This window comes from Takifugu rubripes, chromosome 15 (assembly GCF_901000725.2).
Source record: "Takifugu rubripes chromosome 15, fTakRub1.2, whole genome shotgun sequence".
NCBI lineage: Eukaryota > Metazoa > Chordata > Actinopteri > Tetraodontiformes > Tetraodontidae > Takifugu > Takifugu rubripes.
The window spans coordinates 13,085,345-13,105,329 of record NC_042299.1 but is presented as its reverse complement, the minus strand read 5'-3'; the positions used below and the strand labels follow the sequence as shown (position 1 = coordinate 13,105,329).

General features: G+C 45.2%; 2 protein-coding genes across 8 annotated transcripts; both read right to left on the bottom strand.

Moving 5' to 3' along the window:
• Window positions 1–3,471: 3,471 nt before the first annotated feature.
• Window positions 3,472–14,548, bottom strand: taf1 (TAF1 RNA polymerase II, TATA box binding protein (TBP)-associated factor). 7 transcript variants are annotated; one of them, XM_029848376.1, is made up of 41 exons: window positions 14,291–14,548; window positions 13,896–14,010; window positions 13,715–13,820; window positions 13,519–13,635; window positions 13,295–13,417; window positions 12,918–13,159; window positions 12,620–12,835; window positions 12,276–12,518; window positions 11,955–12,189; window positions 11,769–11,876; window positions 11,488–11,655; window positions 11,254–11,381; window positions 10,963–11,070; window positions 10,656–10,829; window positions 10,401–10,574; window positions 10,176–10,280; window positions 9,892–10,092; window positions 9,635–9,809; window positions 9,403–9,533; window positions 9,251–9,331; window positions 9,024–9,173; window positions 8,813–8,932; window positions 8,555–8,730; window positions 8,238–8,470; window positions 7,832–8,039; window positions 7,477–7,648; window positions 7,104–7,315; window positions 6,869–6,977; window positions 6,683–6,781; window positions 6,414–6,591; window positions 6,256–6,323; window positions 6,024–6,146; window positions 5,859–5,951; window positions 5,672–5,762; window positions 5,522–5,589; window positions 5,289–5,405; window positions 4,871–4,978; window positions 4,629–4,724; window positions 4,251–4,470; window positions 3,979–4,150; window positions 3,472–3,724 (listed from the first exon to the last, which is right to left on the bottom strand). In XM_029848376.1, the coding sequence occupies exons 2-41, from the start codon at window positions 14,007–14,009 to the stop codon at window positions 3,502–3,504; spliced, it is 5,985 nt and encodes a 1,994-aa protein (XP_029704236.1). In that variant the 5' UTR covers window position 14,010; window positions 14,291–14,548; the 3' UTR covers window positions 3,472–3,501. The 7 variants fall into 7 exon arrangements, with proteins under 7 accessions (XP_029704236.1, XP_029704237.1, XP_029704238.1 ...); XM_029848377.1 differs by having other exon boundaries at window positions 5,678–5,762; XM_029848378.1 differs by having other exon boundaries at window positions 7,483–7,648.
• Window positions 14,549–15,134: 586 nt separating this feature from the next.
• On the bottom strand, window positions 15,135–19,089 carry fam76b (family with sequence similarity 76 member B). The gene is made up of 10 exons (XM_003971124.3): window positions 18,578–19,089; window positions 17,949–18,013; window positions 17,807–17,861; window positions 17,574–17,729; window positions 17,329–17,504; window positions 17,122–17,172; window positions 16,956–17,033; window positions 16,747–16,882; window positions 16,565–16,666; window positions 15,135–16,200 (listed from the first exon to the last, which is right to left on the bottom strand). Exons 1-10 carry the CDS (start codon window positions 18,662–18,664, stop codon window positions 16,111–16,113), a joined length of 996 nt encoding a protein of 331 aa, XP_003971173.1. The 5' UTR covers window positions 18,665–19,089; the 3' UTR covers window positions 15,135–16,110.
• Between the last annotated feature and the right edge of the window lie 896 nt (window positions 19,090–19,985).

Here is a 19,985-nt window from a genome sequence, read left to right as displayed (position 1 = left end):
CAACCCTACTCAGCAATCTGGGTCATTAGATGCTCGGGTGCCGTGTGTGCCGGGGGAACATGACCATCGTGTGCAGCCAAAAATGGAGATTTGCCACAATTCTACCTCGCTGAGTTGGAATCAGTCGTCATCTGGGAATGATCGAGAGAAACTGGGAAGATTGGTTGGTGATATGGAGTTCCAAGACCAACTGGAGAGTGACGGCAGCAGGTATTTGCACAGTCAGCCGCCTGCAGCGTTTGACAGAGGCTGTGGGGCGACGGCGGGCCGCTCCGCAGATGCACACTGCAACATCTGGATGGACGCGGAGCGAACGGCCACCAGGAACTACAACAACCTCTCACTTGCCATGAATGCGAGGCTCAGACTGGAGAGTCTGAAGTCAGGGTACAATTCTGCAGCACCTCGCTGCGTCACTGGCGGGCTGTTGGACAAATATAAGCACCTCTGCGACGATGAAGACTCGCAGGAGTCTATTTTAGACTCGGTGGAGCTCCTTGATGTGGAGGATGATGTTCAGGATGAAGAGAGCTGGTAAATGCCATCAGACAGTTAACAGATAAAACAACCCCTACTTGTCTGAAACAAGTATATTTTATAATATTCTTTTATGCTCCTCGCAGGTTATATCAGTCCTCAAAGACCACGTTTGAGAACAGAAGTCAGTCTGCTCTCGGATGGTGCCGACATGTGCTGGATAATCCCAGTCCTGAGACGGAGGCGGCATGTCGTTCCCTGATAAATAAGCTGCAACACTGTAACCACAGATTCAAACGCTCCCTGGCATTTTTGACTGAAATGGGTCTTTTTAGGGGACAAAAGCATCACAGTGATTTACGTTTTTGCTCTGGTGTTTGGTGCTGCTTCGCCTGCCGCTCCTGAATTTACACAAAGATTTAAGGATGTGATATTTGTCACCGTAGAAGAGGCAGATTAAATGTAATATTTAGTTGTTGGTAAATTGTGGTAAACCATTTATCTAGTAAAGGTGTTTCCTTCTTGCGATGTGGTTGACATGAAAGAAAAATAAGCCCCAAAATGGAACAATCAGCCCTTCAGAGGCCTCAATTTGAGTATCAAGACAAACAAAACCAGTTTGGTTTCAATTGATCTCGACAGTGAGCACCAAAATGATCCAGAGCAGACAAAAAGAACAAAAAGTGGAGCAGCGGCTTCTGTGTTCTGATAAGGTTGATTTCTCCTGTTTTCAGGTTCTGACAGGTACTTCCACAGATGTCCTGCAGTTTTCCGTCACAGTGGTTCTGTAGGCTCATCTGGACCCCAAACATCACACAGCCTCGGTAGTCCTCAAACTTAAGCTCGGGTCCAAATGCGTACATTATTTACATTTAAACAGCATGTCCTGCATGTCTTCACCTGTATAGATTATTCTGGACTGAACTCCTGCAGTGATGCCACAAATTCAAGCTACAAGCTGCAGGACATCACAGACGTGCACATTGTTGCTCGCATGCAGGAGGCCAGTGAGTAGAGGCAAAAGTGGACGCTGTGGATTTTCTGAAGGTCGCAATGTGAATATTTTCACAATCTTTCCAGGTCTGAGACATGACTTCAATTCCACGCCTGTGTCTGGACGCGCGGCCGAGCCATCAGCGACGTTTCCGTCATATTTTGACACTTTTGATGAAACTACTCAGATTAAATCCGGGGCTTCACTTTCCTCCTGTTGGAGGTCGGATGTACCCACATTAAACCCGTCACGCCGGTCACTGACGTCTTCGGAGTCTCAACGCGGCTGCCAGAGTCCAAAACTGTCCAGGCTACAGCAGCAAGTGACCCAGTTTAAGCTGCTGAAACTTGCTCAGAATCAAGGTGACTGTCTGTGTTAAGTGCTGCTGCCAGAACCCGAGCTAGAATTTCCTTAATTGGCTTGTGTCCAAATGTCAGGAGCCCCCACGGTTCAGACCAGGTCCCCTCTGAGGACGAGCCTGCGCTCCCTCCAGGCTGTGAGGAACAGCCGAAGCTTAGACACAGACGACTACCAGCCTCCTGACTCTCAAATCACTTATCAGCCATCAGGTGTGCAACAGAAGACACAAAAACCTCAAATAAATAGATTTTTAGAGCTACATATTGGCCTTGAACCAGCAGGTCTGAACTGGTGTTTTCAGTGATAGATGTTTTCTTAATGTCCTCAGGTGCATCGGCTGACAAGTTGGGCTCCAGGTTTTGGTCTCCATCACTGTTGAGACCCGCGGCCGTGTTGCGCTCGGTGAGAGACCACGAGAAAAGACAGCAGAGGTCCCAGTCTGCCAGCCCCGGCAGGATCCCTCACTCCGCCAGGGCACACCTGTCAATCATTGGACGGGTTTTTGCCTCACCGGAGAGAGGAACCGCGCCGGCCTGGGCCAGGGGTGGACCGTCCACCCAGAGGTGAATGGTTTCACCACATGAGCTTCAGAACGAGGCTGAAGGAACAAGTCGATGAAGACGTGGATGGAGACGAGCGATCTTGGCACGCACCGTTGACCCATCAGAGGGGACCACAGAAATCTACTCAGATTTCGATGCTGATCTGTTTTCACAGCATCCGTTTTCTGCAGAGCTCTCATGCACAGGAAATGTGCAACCAACGTATGCGTCATAGGTAGAGCGCTCGCAGGAATAGGTGACATACTGGTGTGGTTTCCCCCCGAAGCATAGTCATCATTATTTTGTTTCATTATGTTGTCTGTAGTCAAGACAAAAATCCCCTTGTTCAGCCCATCGCCACTTTAAATCTCCTAATTGATAATGATGCCATTCACTCTGCACCAAATTAAATATTTGAGGAACATTTTTCTATCTATAGAATATTGATTATTGATGGTGAGTTCTGCTCCAGCTGTCTGTCTGCCTGGTACTGTGGAGTACACAGAACTGTCTGCTACTATTCCATTTAGCGTAAGAGAAGATGCCACATCCTGTTTAGAGACACTGAAGTCACCAGAGTCGAAACTAAAAAAAATACAGATATACCTGATAGTTATGAATATTGGTTACATTAAAATGAACAAGTTTAAGAGAATCTTTGCTGGTGGTTGATTTTTTGGGGGGTTTCGGATTTTATTAGTGTGTCAGTCCAAGCCAGAAGCTGCATATATGACCTCATATATGACGGGCCTAGATTTAGTTTCTGCCTGAAGGATATCAAAAGTGCCTGAAACCAACTACAAAACAAAGCCAGAGTTGACGGAATGTGAAAGAGTCTGTGTTTATTGCATTCATGTGTCAGGTAGAAACAAACTAGTCTGTGAATGATTTAAAAGTGCAGGACATGGATGTGTTTAAGCACAGGAAAACCATGGACACTTCCTGGTCAGTGAACAGCACGCACTGTTATACTGCAACTAAAGGAAGAAGCTATATACATTTAGCATCATTTACAAAATCAAAATACTTGACATTTGATCCAGAACTCCCGTCTTTATCGTTCAAAACGGTGTGTTCTCGATTGCTGTGCACCCCCCCCCCCCCCCCCCCCCCCAGAAAACAGCTGAGCTATACGTCAGAGTCCAAGTCACTGTCTCCTATAGATCTGAATTCTTCGCTCTCCTCATCTTCACTGAGCTGGACCTGAGTAAGCACAGCCGGACCTCTCCGCCGTGCTTCCTCATCTTCATCTTCTTCCTCCTCCTCGTCGCTGATGCCATATTCCTCTCCATTTCCCATACTAGAAGGCGGCATTTGGCTCTGGCTCTCCATCTCCTCATAGCTGCCGTAACTGTTTGGGGGACATTAGTGATATTTTAATTATGGCTGCTCCTTTTAGACTGTGTAATGTAATTAAACATCCCTCACTTACTCAAATTGATTTTCAGAGAAAACTAGAGCAGTTTATAATCCAGATTAATTCAATATTCAGCAGGTCTGGTGACTTGGAAGTAACCGAATATCCTGAAAACCTTTTTGCTGCTTCCTTACATTAAGAGCAAACCGGTGTTGCGTAACATGTCCCCTGTTAAGAGGTTTAGTTACCTGACATTGCTGTCCTCCATTTGAGGTCCATCGTGCTCGTCCCCCTCGTATGACATCATGCTCTCGTCCAGCTCCATGCCCATGCGAGCCGTCTCCTGAGTTCTCCGTGGAGGGGCGGGCCGCACGTCCATCTCTCTGTCGGAGTCACTCCCACTCTCTGACAGCTGTATGGCTGGAGAGGCAGGATCCATTCAGCAGTGACAAAAGACACAACTCACATCCGCCCTTTTTCATTTTATAGTCCTTTTAACGTGAGTGGAGAGCAAACTTACATGAGAAAGGGTTGTCCCCCTCTTCCTCACTGGCATCATCCTCTCCCTCAGACATGAGCAAATCCTGGTACAGCACGCTGGAATGGGCAGGGCGGCCCGGAGCGCTGTCCTCTTCTTCCTCCTCCTCCTCTTCTTCTTGGTCGTGCACTTGTCTGCGAAGCGGCAATAGCATCTCATCTTCATCGTCGTCGTCTTCTAGATCTCCATCGGCATCCTCTGCCTAAAAAAAGAATCCGAACATTGATTTCATTATTAAAGAATATCTGACTGTAATGGCAATTGAAATTTAACAAAAACAAGATTTTTAAGAGCATTTTGTTCCCGAGGTCAGAAAGGATAGCTCATCTAAAACTCAAACACGATCTGCATCTCTCTTACAGGAGCAGGAGTCTTTGGTTTGCCATCATTTTCCTCCTCAAAGCCTTCGATATCCACATCTGACTCTTCCTCCCCAGGTCTTCTGAAGTGGCGTCCCTGAGGTAGATAAGTGAATAAGTCTGAGAACACTTGGACAAGGAGAAAAGTGTTTAATCTGCACTGTTGTAGAGTTAGAAACCAGTTTATAAGGAAACCCGGTGCTCGGAGGAAATTTAACAACCCATTGTTCTCTCTCTCCATACCTGCCCCCCTCTCTTCTCGGGAGCAACCACTAGAGGTCCCTCAGAGAAAAGGCTGCTGGTCTCTCTAGGCAGACTCCCTGAAGCCCCGCTGTCAAATAGATCAGCAGGCTGGCCAACACCACACAGAGAAGCACACACAAAATGGAGACGGAACGACATGTAGTGGCAGGGGAAAAGGAAAAATATTAGCTTTGGAGAAAGGAGACACGACAGAGAGGTAATCAGACTGAAGAGCTTCCGCGCAACAGTGCGGAAAAGGAGTTAGTGCAATGAAGAAATACAAGGGGTGGGAGGGCCGAGGGGACTTGAGTTCGGAAGAAACTTAGACTACCTGCAGTGACAGATGAGCAGCAGCTGAGCTCTAAAATCTGCTCAGCGTTAGCAGATAAATAGCAGAATCATCTGGCTGCTCTCCTACCTGTGGTGTGTACGGCCCAGGCGTCATGGGGTCCAAACACTCCAGGTCCGCTGCGTCCAAAGCCGCTTCTTTAGCAGTAGAGATGTCCTTCTCCAGCTGGGTCAGGTGCTCGTCATACTGGTGGCAAAAAGACGGCCATTAAAGCAACATTAGCAGAATGTTTACCTGGTGGTAAAACCTCTCTGGAAGAATATTAAATAAACCAGTGCAGAAACACCGGTTTCAGGACATACCTCATCCAGTGTTTGCTTGCAGACCGTGACGATGTCCAGGGCCGTCTTTGTGTACGGACTGTCTGGGCCTGTGGAAAAGAACGGGAAAAACTCTGGCTCCACCGGCATTTCTGACCGTGGCAACTTCAAAGATCGTTAAAATAGCAACACCTTTACCGTTGTACTTGATACTGTTGGTGTGGATGAGACTGACGTCGGACAGGAAGGTATCTCGGTTTTGATATTTGTGTTTGGAGATATTCTGCGGATCCATTGAGAACACAAAGAGGGTTCATTCATGTTCAGTTTGAGCATATTCCTCAAACAAATATAAGCTTGAATGATTACTTAAGCTCACCTTGCGGATGTTTTCCAAATCCATGGGATTCACAATCACCTTATAATAATCCGGCACAAACTTTTTGTTGACAGGGTGGTGAAATGGCCACGACTGCGGCGAAAGCGAGAGTTTAATTTGTTGTTCACATAAACTGATGGTCACAAAGAGGCGGTGCTGACTCACATCAGGGACCGCCATCATTTTCTGCGTCACAATGTTGTCCAGGATGAAGGAGAAAGCCACTTGATCATCATCATCCAGCAGTGGGTTGATGGCCTTCTCCAGCCTCACCAACCTGTCCTCCTTCTGCACACACACGCACGCACGCACGCACGCACACACACACACACACACACTCGCTGTAAATCAGGCAGGAGGATGTTTCAGAGAACCAAACAGTCACACAAACACTGACCTCCTTTAGTTTAGTATCGCACAAGTCCAACATTGACTGAGCCACCTGTGTTATTGGGTGTTTTGCACCTGGTAAAACAAAAATAAAGGTCGTGTTAAATCAAAAGTGACATTAACCTCCATTCTGGCTAAAACATTAACACTCTCCAACAACTTTACCATTATAGGTGGCGCTGTTTTTGACAATAAGTTCCACCGCTTCACGGAATTCCTCCCTTGATGGATACAATCGTTTACGCACGTTCTCCCTCAGGGTCTGAAGGTCCATGGGCCGGGTGATGATCTTGTAGTAATCCTTCACAACCTTGGCATTAACCGGTGTGTGGAAGGGATACGTCTGCGTAGAATAGGACAGGGGAGGAGCGCTTACAACAGAGAAGAATGAACCAAATCATAACTCAAGGAAGTGCGTGTCAAACAAATCTTACATTGGGATGATCCCTCATGTCGTTGATGATGCTCTCCAGCACAGATGACAACGTCACCATGGGGTCTGTGCGTCTACGGTGGATGACCTTGTGTGGCTTCTGTAAAATGGTTTCAAAGGTTATCCATGCAGACTGGCTCAGAGAATGTCCAATAAACCAAAAACCCAAAAGAAAATAGGTGCTTACATTGAGGTAGTCACAGTGTACAGCACTGCCTACACGCCTCTTCTTCTTAGGAGGAAGCTGCTGTTTGGGAAACTTGAGCACTAAAGATTTTCTGCGCACCTCATCGGCACTAAAAAAGGAATAAAATTATGGAAAAACGCAGGGGGGTAGAGTCCATCACATCAATGTGATGAATATTGAGACTATTAGTAGATGTTGGAATATTGAAGACAGAAGAAAGTCAGATATAGTCTACCTCTCAATCAGCTGTTTGCCCAGTACAATCTTGGTGCCCTCAACTTTGATCAGTTCCTCATTGTCATTATGGATGACAGTCTTCTCCAGTTCCTCCTCCTGCTCCTCTGTCATCGCAACTGGGTTAGAAGGAGGGGCGTTGGTTTGATAGTACAGTGGGCAGAACTTGTTGGTCCTCATGTGTCCGATGGCACCACATGCTCCACACTTTAGCTAGTGAAAAGAGGTAAAAGTTAAAGAACGCAGTCAACATTAACCCTCAATAATATTTGGCCTTATATTTATGTAAATGATTAGCAAACGCTTTAGCTTGGTGTAACAGAGCTGGCCAACATACATTAGCAAGAAGTTTAGTAGGAATTCAGCAGGCTTACTTTTACCTTGAGGTCTGGTCTCTCTTTGGCCTTCTTGGTCTTCTTCTCTGGAGGGCCTTTAATCTTGTCTTTTTCTTGGTTTCTTTTTAGTCTCCTCAGTTGCTCCTGAATGCGCCGCCGCTCCTTCCTCATCTCTTCTCTGTGTTGCTCATCGAAGACGGCAAACTTCCGTCTGCAGCCATAACAACAAATAATATCAGCTGCTAAATACTGAAGCCTTGACCCCATAAGGAAACTTCTACTGAGCTTTTACCATCACCCCCAAAAATCAGCATCTATGTTTTCTAAAAGGTCTCATCGAAAGTAATTGAATACAAGTAATTCTGCTGTGTAGTTTCTTCAGTAAAAGACTCACATGAACTCATCATCCTTGGTAGTTCTAATTCTGGTGTAGGCATCGATGACTGAGGCCTTGCGCACTGTCTCACAGCGGACATATTCCTTGCCGTCTTCATCCCTGAAAGTGCGATAGATCTTGAGTCTCTTCCCTGTGGCCGAGGAGTTCAGACTGGTGACGGACGATGCGTCATCATCCTTGTGGGAGCCGGTGGATAAAGAGCTGGCTGTAAAGAGACAAACAAAGGACAAATTACAATTATTAATCTGTCAGCGTGTTCGGTTGAGGTTTGTGATGAATGTCAACCCGTAGATGGACAAACAACATTAATACAAGACTTTGTTACGTCACTGATCAGCTTTCTGAGATGAAAAATAAGAGGTGAGCCATCAGTCTCTGTGCACTCTGACATTTACAAACTCACACAAGCCCTTGCGCCGATCTTTGCGCCCCTTGTGGTCCCGATCGCTTTCCTCCCCCAACAGCATCCTCTGCAACTCCTTCCTCTCCTGCTCCTCCCTCTCACGGGAAAGCTGGGAACTGGTTTTCTTGTTCTGCAGCATGTTCTCGATGTTCTTCCCCATCTCCTCAAAGTCACTGTCCTCTGCCGAGCTGCTGTCAGTATCTGTGGACAGCACCTCTGTAGACTCCAACACTCTGGAGGGATCAGACAAAGGATCTGATTCCACATGCGGTCCCACTGGAGCCGTCATAATACTGAAACCCTAACAAGAGTCTCACTTGTTCTGCAGGTCAAATATTCTTTGGCATTCTTCCTTGTAGCGCTCTTGGTGTTCCGCGACAGAGAAACGAGAACCCCTGGCGAACTTGCTCATGGGCCCCTCGCCTGAACGTGCCTGCTCTGTGGACATGGTTCTAACCACATCGATCACCTCCCAACGTGAAAGTTTCTTGATCTAGTTCAAAACAATCGACGTAAGCAGGGGTGACGACCACTTTATCACCCACGGACGTGCTTGTTTAACACCAGTGTATCACCTCTTCCTCTGGTACACCAAACTTGCGCAGAAGCTGCTTGGCATTTTTCAGTGACAGCCTCCTCAGGTCAGCGTCTGTCCCCGTCACGGTCTTCTTGGCAGGCTGGGGCTCTTTGTCATCCTAAGGAAAACACACATGATCAGAGTCCAACTTCTATACACTGGCAAACAGGAGCAAAAGGGTGGTGGGCATTTAATGAAGATGATCAGACCTTCTGCTGAGTGGGTTTGTTGGGCACTTTGACATAGGAGAAGCCCTCTCCACAGCCTGTGGGATCAGCCACGCCCGTAACCTCCAACAGACATTTCCCTTTCATGGCTGAAATAAAAGCTCTTGTTGTGTTCCATGGAGCAGTGCGCACCTAGAATGTTGATCAAATCATCAGCATGCTGCTAACCTCACAATCTATAAGTGTATTTATTATAGGGAAATAAATACTTCATCATCAATCTTCATTTGGAAGTCCTCTTCATTCTCTTCTTCTGGCGCAAAGAAGGATTTCTCGCCATATCCGGCATCCTAAGCGTGTAAATGAATAGGTATGAGATCCTATGTCACGTGGAGTGAAGTGAAGTAGCAGTCGAGGGTACCTTGAGCCTCTGCTCTGCATGAAGCATGCTATAATAAGCACAGCATTGTTCCGGAGACACCATGGCCCTGATCTCCTCTTCTGTGGGCAACCTGAAGTCGGGCTTCAACACCCACCAGTTGGAATCCATCCCTGGAAGGAGGGAACAGACATTTACTCTTACTGAAACAAACGCTCCGTTCTACGCGACAGAACGCAGCACTGAGCTAACAGCTTGCTTTGTTAAGTCTCACCGCAGGAAAAGTTGATTGGGGAGCCCCGTTTACCTGTACGTTTGAAATCTGCACAGAGTTTCAGTCGCTTCCTGATACTGCTCTCTGAATGAGAGGGGAAGGCTTTCTTTATGTCCTCCATGCGGATTCTGCGAGGCCGATCTTTGCTCTTCCAGAAGAGACGGTAAATGAAGACCTACAGAGCAGGGGAGTGGATGTTAAGCATCGGCAATGATCAGCAGGGAGCTTCCAGGGATAAATGAGAGAATGAAGCATACCTGAAGAAAGTCTCTGATGTGAGTGTTTGCTCGTTTGGAGTTAGGACCCGGGACCTCGAACAAGGAACACTCCTGACCCACCACAAAAATGTCTGCAAGCTCCCTAATAAAGTAGCCATGTCGCGTTCGGAGAACCAAGAAATCTGACTCTGGCATCTTGTGCAGGTAAATTGGAGCTCGAAAAAGGTTGTTTTCAAATGCCTGTAACAATGGATAGACCGTAAACTTTAGACCAAATCTTCAATCTTATCCGTAGACCGAATCTTTGATCATTATGTTCTGACCTGAAGCAGCTGTCCAGGGTGTAGAGAACCCAGGAAAGGTGATGTGTGGCAGTACACAGTCTCTCCATACTTACAGTCAGGAGCTCCAGGATCTTTTCCAGGTTTCTAAATACAGCAACATATCAGAAAGAGTTTTATCGACCTAACCCTAACCCTAACCCTAACCCTCCAGCAACAAGTAGCAGTTTAATATATAAAAACCAACCAACAAACGGACACACTGACCCGTTTGTAATAGTTTTTGATCTTGCTGGCCATGCCGACTTGCATGAAAAGAGGTGGGTATTCCTCACTGTATTCAGCCAGGATCAGATCTCCATCTTTGCCTGTTAAATCCTGCGGAGTTCGCATGAAGAACATGTCTCCTCCTCCTGAAGCCTGCCTCTCCTGCTCTCGCATCTATGCCAACAGACAACATTTACATTTGTACCCAGGACACAGCATACAGCATAAAGTTAATGTTTTAAATGCGAGCTCCACCTTAGCCTTCTTTTTGATGTGTTTCAGAAGGGGCTGGACAGCATGAGGTCCCGGCTGAGCCAAAGCCCCGAACGAGTACTTCTTCAGAGGCGGCCGATGAAACTGGCGCAGCTTCATCGGACCCATGTGAGTGGGGAAGAAGGGCTGTCGCAGCTCCAATGCAGGAATGGAATGCTGTTACAAGGACAGAAAATGGATTCAGTATACAGCTATTCTACACAGTATATTTACACTGACCAAGTGCTTACTTTATAGCCAGTAAATCTATGCAATTGATTCAGAAGTTGAGCATTTATTGACAGGTTACCTGAATAATGTTGCCACCAAAAGTCCCCCTGAGACCCTGCTGCTTTGGGTAGTAGAACTCATCATTGGAGAGGTTCCATGGGTCTTTGACTTCAGGCTGGGACATATTCTGATAACATTCAAACAGATCAGAAATTCTCAAATTGGGTCTATTTCAACCTTATAACAATATCTGAAAATATATAGAGTAATAACTGTTTCATTTTTTTTATACTTAAGAAAAATATTTAAAGTTTTCAGTCTGAAATAATGCCTGCCTCCACTAAACTCTCTATTAACACTAATACTTTACCTGCTGTGGCTCTTCTTTTATCACTCCAGTCTTCCCCAAGAGGATGCGACTCTTCTTGATCGCCGTTTCCTTTTTATTCTCCTTTGATGGTGAGTGAGAGGTCATCTCCTCTTTCTCATCAGGAATTTCTACAAAAGAGGCAAGAAAGCAGATATAAATTGAAAGACAACCAAGAGTTAGCAGGTAGCGTAGCGGTCAACACTGTCGCCCAAGAAGACTGAAATGTAAAAATACCTAGGATGATATTTTCATCATTGGGATCAAGGACAAGAATAGGCGGCATGAGCATATGATCCATCTCCTGGTCATCCCAGATGATGTTATCCTCCCAACGTCCATATACCAACTCCTCATTATCGATGGGGAAAATGGAGAACCAGGGAGGGTCTTCATCATGAGATGCTGCAGACGAACCAAATTACATCACAATCCATAAAATAAAATGTCAACTTTACGTTGGACAAAAATGTGTGCAGAATGTATAGCCTGTAAGTTCTGAAGGAAAAGCTACTCACCTTGATTATCGTGGCTGTTTTTTTCACGTTTGGAGCTAGAGATCAAAGGAATTTTGGGCATGGGTGGAAGGGTAGGTGTTATCATCTGCAAATTACTCCTCGCCAGACCTGGAAAAGCAATTGTTGTAATTACATTTGTAATTATATTTACTCTTTTAGCACTGTTTTAACATCTTTTTTCCTTACCCTGCTGAGCGTTGTAGGCATTAGCATTACGGGTCATGCTGGAGGGGAGCCACCCAGCCAGGCTGGCCCGCTGAGCCTTGGTGCCCTTGTGTTTCACATCCTCCCCGTTCCAGATTATATCCTCCTCCCATTGCAGTTGAGTGACCATCATGAATAGCTCATCTTCAAGTGTCAATTTGCGTTTAGGCAGGTCTTCATCCTCCTCCTCAACAGCTCCGTCATGGCTGTCTTGTTCCTGCAATTACAATTGTAGGAAATAAAATACAATAAGAATAATCTATAGTTTACAAGCTCTGCTGTCTGCCCTCCACATCTGCATACCTTCTGTGAAGTCTCTGTATTTTCCTGAGGCACATCTGGCTTCTCAGGCTCCTTGGGCAGAAAGTCTCTCAGCTTGAACCCATAGTTGAAGTTGCTACCATCCTCAGAGACACCCAGCATGTCGTACCAAAGCTGGGCTGGACCATATCGCCATTCTGCCACCTTGGGGCGAGACTCTGTCTCTTTGTCTCCATCACCGCAGGCTTGTGAGAACTTAGATTCTACTGGAGCCATCATGGTTATCTGGATAAACGGGTATGTGAGGTAATAAATGCATTTCCATGCTGCTGGACAAAAGGTGGCAGCAATAATCTGAGCCTTGGTTGGAACTGCTGAAGGCCTACCTCATCGTCGGAGAGACACTGCTCTGGGGGAGGGGGGGCCGCATATTCATAAATCCATCCAGATTTCTTCTCCTGGTGTTGCTCTGTTGGTTCTCCGTCTGGAGGAGGCGTCCCAGGCTGGGTGTCTCGGTGCTTCCGTTTTTTCTTCCTGCGGGCACTTCTCCATACGGACGGCACATTTTTTCCAGGACCAAACAGCCGCAAGAACCTGAGCACCTGGGGGAAAAAGAACACCCACAATCACTTGAAAATAGTGGTTACAATAAAGACTTTCATTGTGTTACGAATGACGGTTTACCTTTCCAGGTCTGAATTCTGGGAAAAGCTGCGTAACACCTGGTAACGCTTTGGCAGCATCTTTCTGCATGATACCCGCGAGAGGGAGGTTGAGCCTATCTGGGGCACCGCGAGACCCCAAACCCTGGCAAGGTCGGTCAGTTTCTGACTCTGAGTCAGAGGAGCTGCTAAAGTCAACCTTATCACCAGCAGAGGACGGAGGGATGATGGAGGGAAGAATGATGCCATCGCCCTCTTCCCCAGCTGCAATAAGAGGTGGTGTCATGTTATAAGAGCAACAGACAACTTTACTTTACTTAGGAACAAAATAATCATTTCTTAGAGCAGAAAGGTTTTATAAAAAGCTACAGACTTCTAGTTTAGTAAAAGGGCTGTTACCATTTGTGCTCTGGGGGCTGGGCTCCTCTTTCTTGGTGGCTCCAGTAAGGCTTGGTGGAGGTGGAGGAGGCATAAGTTTGGAGTCAATATCCTCACAGTCTGCATCATAGTCATCTTCATCATCTGCAGCAATGAAGGAAGAGACATATTTAAATTTGTGACATTTTCAACTGTGTTTTCAGAAGATACAGATAGAAATATCAAATCGGCTGTCTGTCCATCACCTGCTTTCCTGTTGGGCTGCAACGTGCCCATAGCTTGATGGTACTTCTTTGTCTCATCTTCAGCGACCTCGCTGATGTCAGAGTAGTCGACAGCATCTTCAGTACTTTTCACCCAACCTGGGCAAAATGTAGAAACGACATCACTTTTCTGGCAACACAGATGCTGTTTTGATGTTTCGCAAACTCTCCCTAATACCAGAGTTTTTGCTTTCCTCCCGACTGTCCTGCTCATTTGCAGTAATTTCTGTGATGAGTGAGCCCAAACCCAGCGAGCCCAATCCAGCCAAATGCTTTTTGGACTCCTGGAGCGATAAACGCAAACGTTAGCAACAGAATTGACTTGCAACGTGAATGTACTGATCAAGGTTTGCACTTACATTGTCTAGAATACTGTCATCCTCTAGCTGTCCGTCTTCGTTGATGTTTCCAAAGAGGAAGCCAGTCAGAGAAAAGGGTCTGTCTTGGTCCTCGTCACTGTCCGAGTCCGACATCCTGGAAGAGCAACACATATCGACTTTACTGCCATTGTTGTGATCCTTAGATAACTCCGTAGGAGTCCCAATCCTAAAGTTCACACTTCAGCAGGGTGATGTTTCGCTTGGAAATTGCTCAATAAAATGTGGCGAAGACAAACTCGCTATGGTTGAAGCGCTGCCTTTGGGTGCTGCAACGTTGGCTATTGCGATCAATAACCGGCGTTCAAAGGAATCGGAAAAAAGAAAGTCGCAAATATTCCTATAGATACAGAATGAATTTACGTTACAGGACTTACCTTCAACTTTTGGTCAGGAATTTACTAAAACGTAAAACAATACCAATTCACAGCAGTTCGTCAGTTAGCTCTATGTTGAGTATTATTGTTGTTATCCAAGCATTTTCCTACGCTTGTCTGAATCATATCAAAATCTATTTATGGAATGCATATGCATGTGTTTGAGGTTGTATTAGAACCCTAACCTCAGTAAAACCCTTTGTTTTTATTTGGTAGCTACACTGGAACCCACAGGTCAGGCCAGAAAGCTAGCTTGTGACCCGGAAGAACAACCTGAGGCGTTCTCACGGAGGCGTCGGAAATCGCAATTACGCCATCTATGGGTCGTTTTGCTATATGCATTATTGCCTTAAATTCAATCGAGAATCTAAGTAAATATACGAATGTAGATACAAGAGAAAATATATGCATTGTTTATAGTATTCGATTTAAGCTCAGATGGATTTTCTTGATTAAGCTTTCCTCACTGACAATTTACGCTGAATCTTCCATCAATTGTATTTATTCAAAAATCCCAAACACTGTCTTAAGTTACTGTCTAAATTTCTACAAGCTGTACCTCTTGTGATTGTAAAGTATTTATCCCACAACCATCTACATTGTAGGATTTTCAGATTATTATTTTTTTACAGAACACATAGGCCATGTGTTTGCACACCTGTGAGGTACATCAGTCTACCTCAGCATTAAATTCTAAGTCTGAAGGCCGCTGATCTACCCGACACCATGTATTGGTAAATAACACAACAGTAAACAAAAAAAGCAGAAATTCATTAGTGCCGAAACATTTAAATTTCAAATGTTCAACATTTGGAGTATATGTTGAGTAACAAAAAAGCAAGTGTTACATTTAGCCAGTTTTTTAATAGTTTTTAAAACACTTGTTTTGGAAAAAAGTACAAAAGAGATTGTGGATGCCACAGTATGAAACCAGCCCAATAATGCATGGTGTGTTCCTTTAAAAAGCATCTACAGGCATTTCATTTTAACTGGCCTTACCAGACACACACTGTTTTCACTAAAACATAAACAAGCAATAGTTTAAATACAATGGCCGACCCCAGTAAAACTTTTACACACAATTCTTAAAAAAAGAATAATGGAAAGATGGGAGCAAGATGCACGTCTGTCCACAATGTCAACCCGTGTCTGGCAGTAAATCATGCAGTACTACAATCGTTCCACTAAAGGGAAAACAGCCTTTAAACTCAGACAGCCTTGAACTGTTGATTTCTGAATAGTTAGAGCCATCTAGGTTTGAGCGGCAGCTCAACAGTCACCCATCCCACGTTTGCATAAAATGTTGAGTTGCACGGGCTCTCGCTTTAGGGAGAACTTTCACCCATCACTTTAGAAAAATATATGCGATATCTATGGAAGAAAAGCCCCAACATGTGGAATATCCCTCGAGTTCATTGTAATGGAATAAAAAAAGATAAGAAATACATTTGAATAAATAAACTAAGTGACATCATTTAAAAAAAACAAACTGAAGTGGATGCACCAAGACAACAGAATGCTACCCACGTTTGCATGTGATGCATTCAGTTCTGGCCTGGAATTTGTAAAAGTGGGGGCTCAGTCTTTCAACCAGAGTCACATCAATCCAGTGGGAAAAGTTGTTGGAAAATATTTAAAATGTGTTGACAAGAAGAGAAAGATTCCTTTGACTCAGTAACTGATCCCCGTCTGTGGTCTCTGGCTGTAACCGCTTAAGAAAGGACGAGCGTCGATGGCGATGAGCAAACACAAGAGGGAGACTTTCACAGTGTTGGAACAGTGAAGTCGATCCCTGTCGTGACCCACTGGCCCACCTATTGTTAGGGCAGAAGCAGAGAACTTCCTGTCCGGTCAAACTTTTTTCCTTTAGAGAGAGCCGCCACTTGTTTCATTAGCTCTCTGTTCTTGGCCTGTGGAAACAAATGTGTCAGAAAAAAAACACTGAATGGTTTAAAACTGGTTGCTTTCGTGGGAAACATTTTCAGCTAAAAATGCCTGTAATCATGCCAAAATGATCCCTTTTGTCATGTGAAATCGATATACTATGTGTTATTTCCTTGTGCACCTTAAAAGTCCCCCACTTCAGATTATCTCTTAAATTCTCTATTATATTTCCCCTTAGTTGGATATGATATGATGATGAGACGTATTATTGATCGATCACTAGCTTTCCGTGTGTACTAAGTAACAGAGAATTAAAATAAAGATTCCTAATACTAGAACACATAATTGTATTCATAGTCATATAGAACACGTGGTTCTATTAGAGTGTACCTGCTGCAGCTCCATAGAATCCTTGTGAGACTTCTCCATTTGGTTCATTTTCACCCTCATATTGGATTCCTGGTACTGAAAGTCTGCTTTAAGCTCTGTTAGCTACAGGTGAAATGCATAAACGTGTTAAATAAATACAAATGGATAAATAAAAGGGTCAGTGGAGGCCTGTCAATACCCACCTTGCGGTCTTTCTCCAGAATGGTTTGGTCCCTTTGCTGCAGAAGTCTCTTCAGTGACATCACTTCTTCCTTCAACTGGCTGATGAGAATGAAGTTGTCTGTGCCTCCGGAATCCATCGACTGTGTGATGGAGCTACTGGTGTAAGAATGAAAAGAGCATGAAGCGAGTGCTCTGATGGGTTACATCCATCCCCTCTCTCTTATAATACCTGTCCCCGTTAGATGGCTTTAGCTCCAGTTTTGGTTTTTTCTTTGGAGTCTCCTTCTGGATCGAAGACGATTTATGGCTGGAAGGAGAAATAAACAAACCTTGTTCAATCTCGCCTTGAAAACCCAAAACATTTGTACCAATTCCTAAAGAGGAACGTGTTTTACCTCTGCTTCCAAAGTCCCTGCTCCTGTTCAGGACTTAAACTCCCACTCAGTCTGTCAAAGATATGTTAGCTGTGAGTTGGTGGATTCACATTTCTAGTGTTAAAACAGATACAAATGGTTTCACCATTCTGTTTCCAGGATAAAATGAAGTGTTTGTGAGCGACGCAGGAGAAGTGAGAGGGCGAGTTACTGTGACAGATTACATACTTGTGGTGTGAGCTGCTGTGTCTGTGTTGGTGGTGGTGGTGAGATCTGGAGTGGTGGTCTTTCTCGTTCAAAGATGAGGAGTTAGAGGAGCCAAAGCCCTTTCTCTGCTCCTTGGTCTTTTGCAGGACCCGGCGGTAGGACAATGTGCAGAGCCAGCACAACAGTTTCCCATCCACCTTTAGGGAAGATATTTTAAAACTCAGGAAAACAATCAGCATCAAACAGGAACCGTGCATTGCTCCCACCTTTCTCCTTCCCTCCTCCTTGCGGTCGAAGGCACACTGTTGTTTGCACTGCTCACATGTCTGTGGGGGTCCGTACTTCTTCTCCGAGTTGGTACAACGCTGGCACTTGGTTCCGATGAAAGCCGCAATGATGTTACAGTACTGGCAGGGTTTGGGCTGCAAGAGGAATGCAAGTGAAACAAAAGCACTGCGAATGCGACGCCATGAAAAAGGTGCAAAAGATGACGTCTTACCGTTCCAAACTGTTTAACATTCTGGGCGCATTTCTTACAGATTGTGTTGGTTTTACTGCAAAAACAAAGGATTTCCAAATCAAAATCAACCACAGGAGACACAGTTTAAGCCACTGTTGGCAACAGGGGTGTCATATCTTACCTCTCCTGCTGAAATTCAGATCTGCAGTATGTGCACTTCACTATTGGATGTGCAATACGGCACTCCTGTAGTGACAACGAAACGGAATGTCATGTGCTGACAAATTATATAATCCTTGTTTTGTCCAGTTGCAGTGCTTAAGGGGATGTGGGCAAATAACTGATTGCAAATACAATGTGCAGATTTTTATTATTCAGCATTATGTAATGCTTCAATCTCATGTATTATAAAATAGCTCGATGCTTTTCTTTACCACCCTGCAGACAGGCAATAGGAGGTCTGTCAGAACTTAAGTCTTTTTACGGTGGAAATGAAAAGCAGAAAGCAACAAGTTGGCATGCAAGTAATAATCCATTCACAGCAATGTCGTCCCCTCCCGAATTCGTTATGTTGCACAACAGGCGTAATAGACGTGTAATCATCCTTCGTTTCACAACACAATCCTTTGGATTCACCAAAAAATGACTCTTACTGTAAGGTTACTGGCGTTTGAAGATTGGATCGCTCAAATGCCTATTACATAAGGAGAGTCTCGCCATTGTTCGCATCAGGCACAGAATGTGCCCACGAGTGATGTGTTTGTTTTTGCGTGCTTGCAGCCACACTGGATCCCAAACACACAGAAGTACCTTGCACAGCTGCTGGCCCTGCGACAGCTCCTCGAAAGGGTACCGCTGGTTACACTTTGTACAGGCGTACAGAGCCGACGTTGCCATTCTCCCGCAGCAAAAGTATCAGTGCTAAAAGCAGCCAACGCCGTCCACCTGTAAACTTAGCGGATTACCTGTTTCTCTTTCGAGAATTAAGATCTCCTTCACACACTATGTTGGCACCCAGCGTTAGCTAAGGCTAACTGGCTCGGCTAGGCAAGGCAACAGAGAAATAGCTTAGCTCAAAGGGAGAAGGCGAAGAACAATAAACTCCAAATATGTGAGGTATTTCACGGCTCATCTGTTATGCATAAAAGCACACGCGGTCAATCGATGGTGACGCGGCAACATTAATAATCCTGTCCTTTATATCCGTATTTGTGTTAAGTTTCCACTGCTATCGCCAAGGGAGGTATTTTCCTGTTTTCCTTCTCTCTTTTTGTAACGACGCCGTCATGTAACCGGAAGTGGCCCAGCGCCTCAGACGAAGAAGAAAGGAAGCCTATCACGAGACCACTTCCGCCGGCGGGACCCACATTTTGAAACGCGCGGAGCCAATCACAGTTTTCTGAACGCACATCGGAGAGTCATCGCTTTGAAACAGGGTTGAAGAGAAACAAAAGCTCGATATCCGAATTAAAGCACAATAATGATGAGTTCATAAGTTGTTGGTTTTTAAAAAAAAAAAAAAAAAAAAGCAAAGTAAGTTGTTCAGTCCAGGTTACACTGTCCAACTCCTTTACAGTGAAAACAAATTACCTATTGTTTCTGCAAAAGCAAATACTTTAGAAGGGTATTTAATGTCATACATAATCTATAGTTCCAATTATTATTCTAGTCAGACCAACGATCACATTTAGAGGGTCAGAGTCATCTAATTATTAGGATGACAACTTAGTTATGATGCCATAGGCTGAGGCTGCCGGGGTACAGAAACATGATCACCCGACAGGCTTCTGCCATCCTGCTGGTTCATGGCCTCCTCTCCCCTACTCACCTCGTAGGTCAGTGATGATGCCATTAACACCTTTTATTGTGTAGTGTTTTTGCCCCCCCACCCCCATATCCATCGACAGGAACCACCGACTTCATAGCTGTGCACTGACCTGCCGACCTCTGGCCCTGTTGGCCCATTAAACTCATACTGACAGCTGATCTATGACTATTCTCTCCTCTACCCGTCCTCCCCCTTCTCCTTCCTCTCTTCCCAGCTGACTATCATCAGGAGGGTCCCCCCCCATATGAGCCTGGTCCTGCTCAAGGTTTCTTCCTGTCAAGGGTGAATTTTCCCTTGCCACTGCTGCTTTTTGGGGCCAGGCCCTGGGATTCTGTAAGGCCCCTAGAGACTATTTGGATTGCAACAGACGCTATATAAATGAAGATTGAC

Coding starts and splice junctions, on each gene's coding strand:
- taf1 (XM_029848376.1), bottom strand. CDS start 14,009: ATGTCGGACTCGGACAGTGACGAGGACCAAGACAGACCCTTTTCTCTG. Junction 9,332..9,402: donor ATGCAGAGCAGAGGCTCAAG/GTACCCTCGACT, acceptor TTACACGCTTAG/GATGCCGGATATGGCGAGAA. Junction 8,471..8,554: donor ATATTTGACCTGCAGAACAA/GTGAGACTCTTG, acceptor TGATCCCTCCAG/AGTGTTGGAGTCTACAGAGG.
- fam76b (XM_003971124.3), bottom strand. CDS start 18,664: ATGGCAACGTCGGCTCTGTACGCCTGTACAAAGTGTAACCAGCGGTAC. Junction 17,730..17,806: donor ATGTTAAACAGTTTGGAACG/GTAAGACGTCAT, acceptor TTCCTCTTGCAG/CCCAAACCCTGCCAGTACTG. Junction 16,883..16,955: donor AAGCCATCTAACGGGGACAG/GTATTATAAGAG, acceptor TTCTTACACCAG/TAGCTCCATCACACAGTCGA.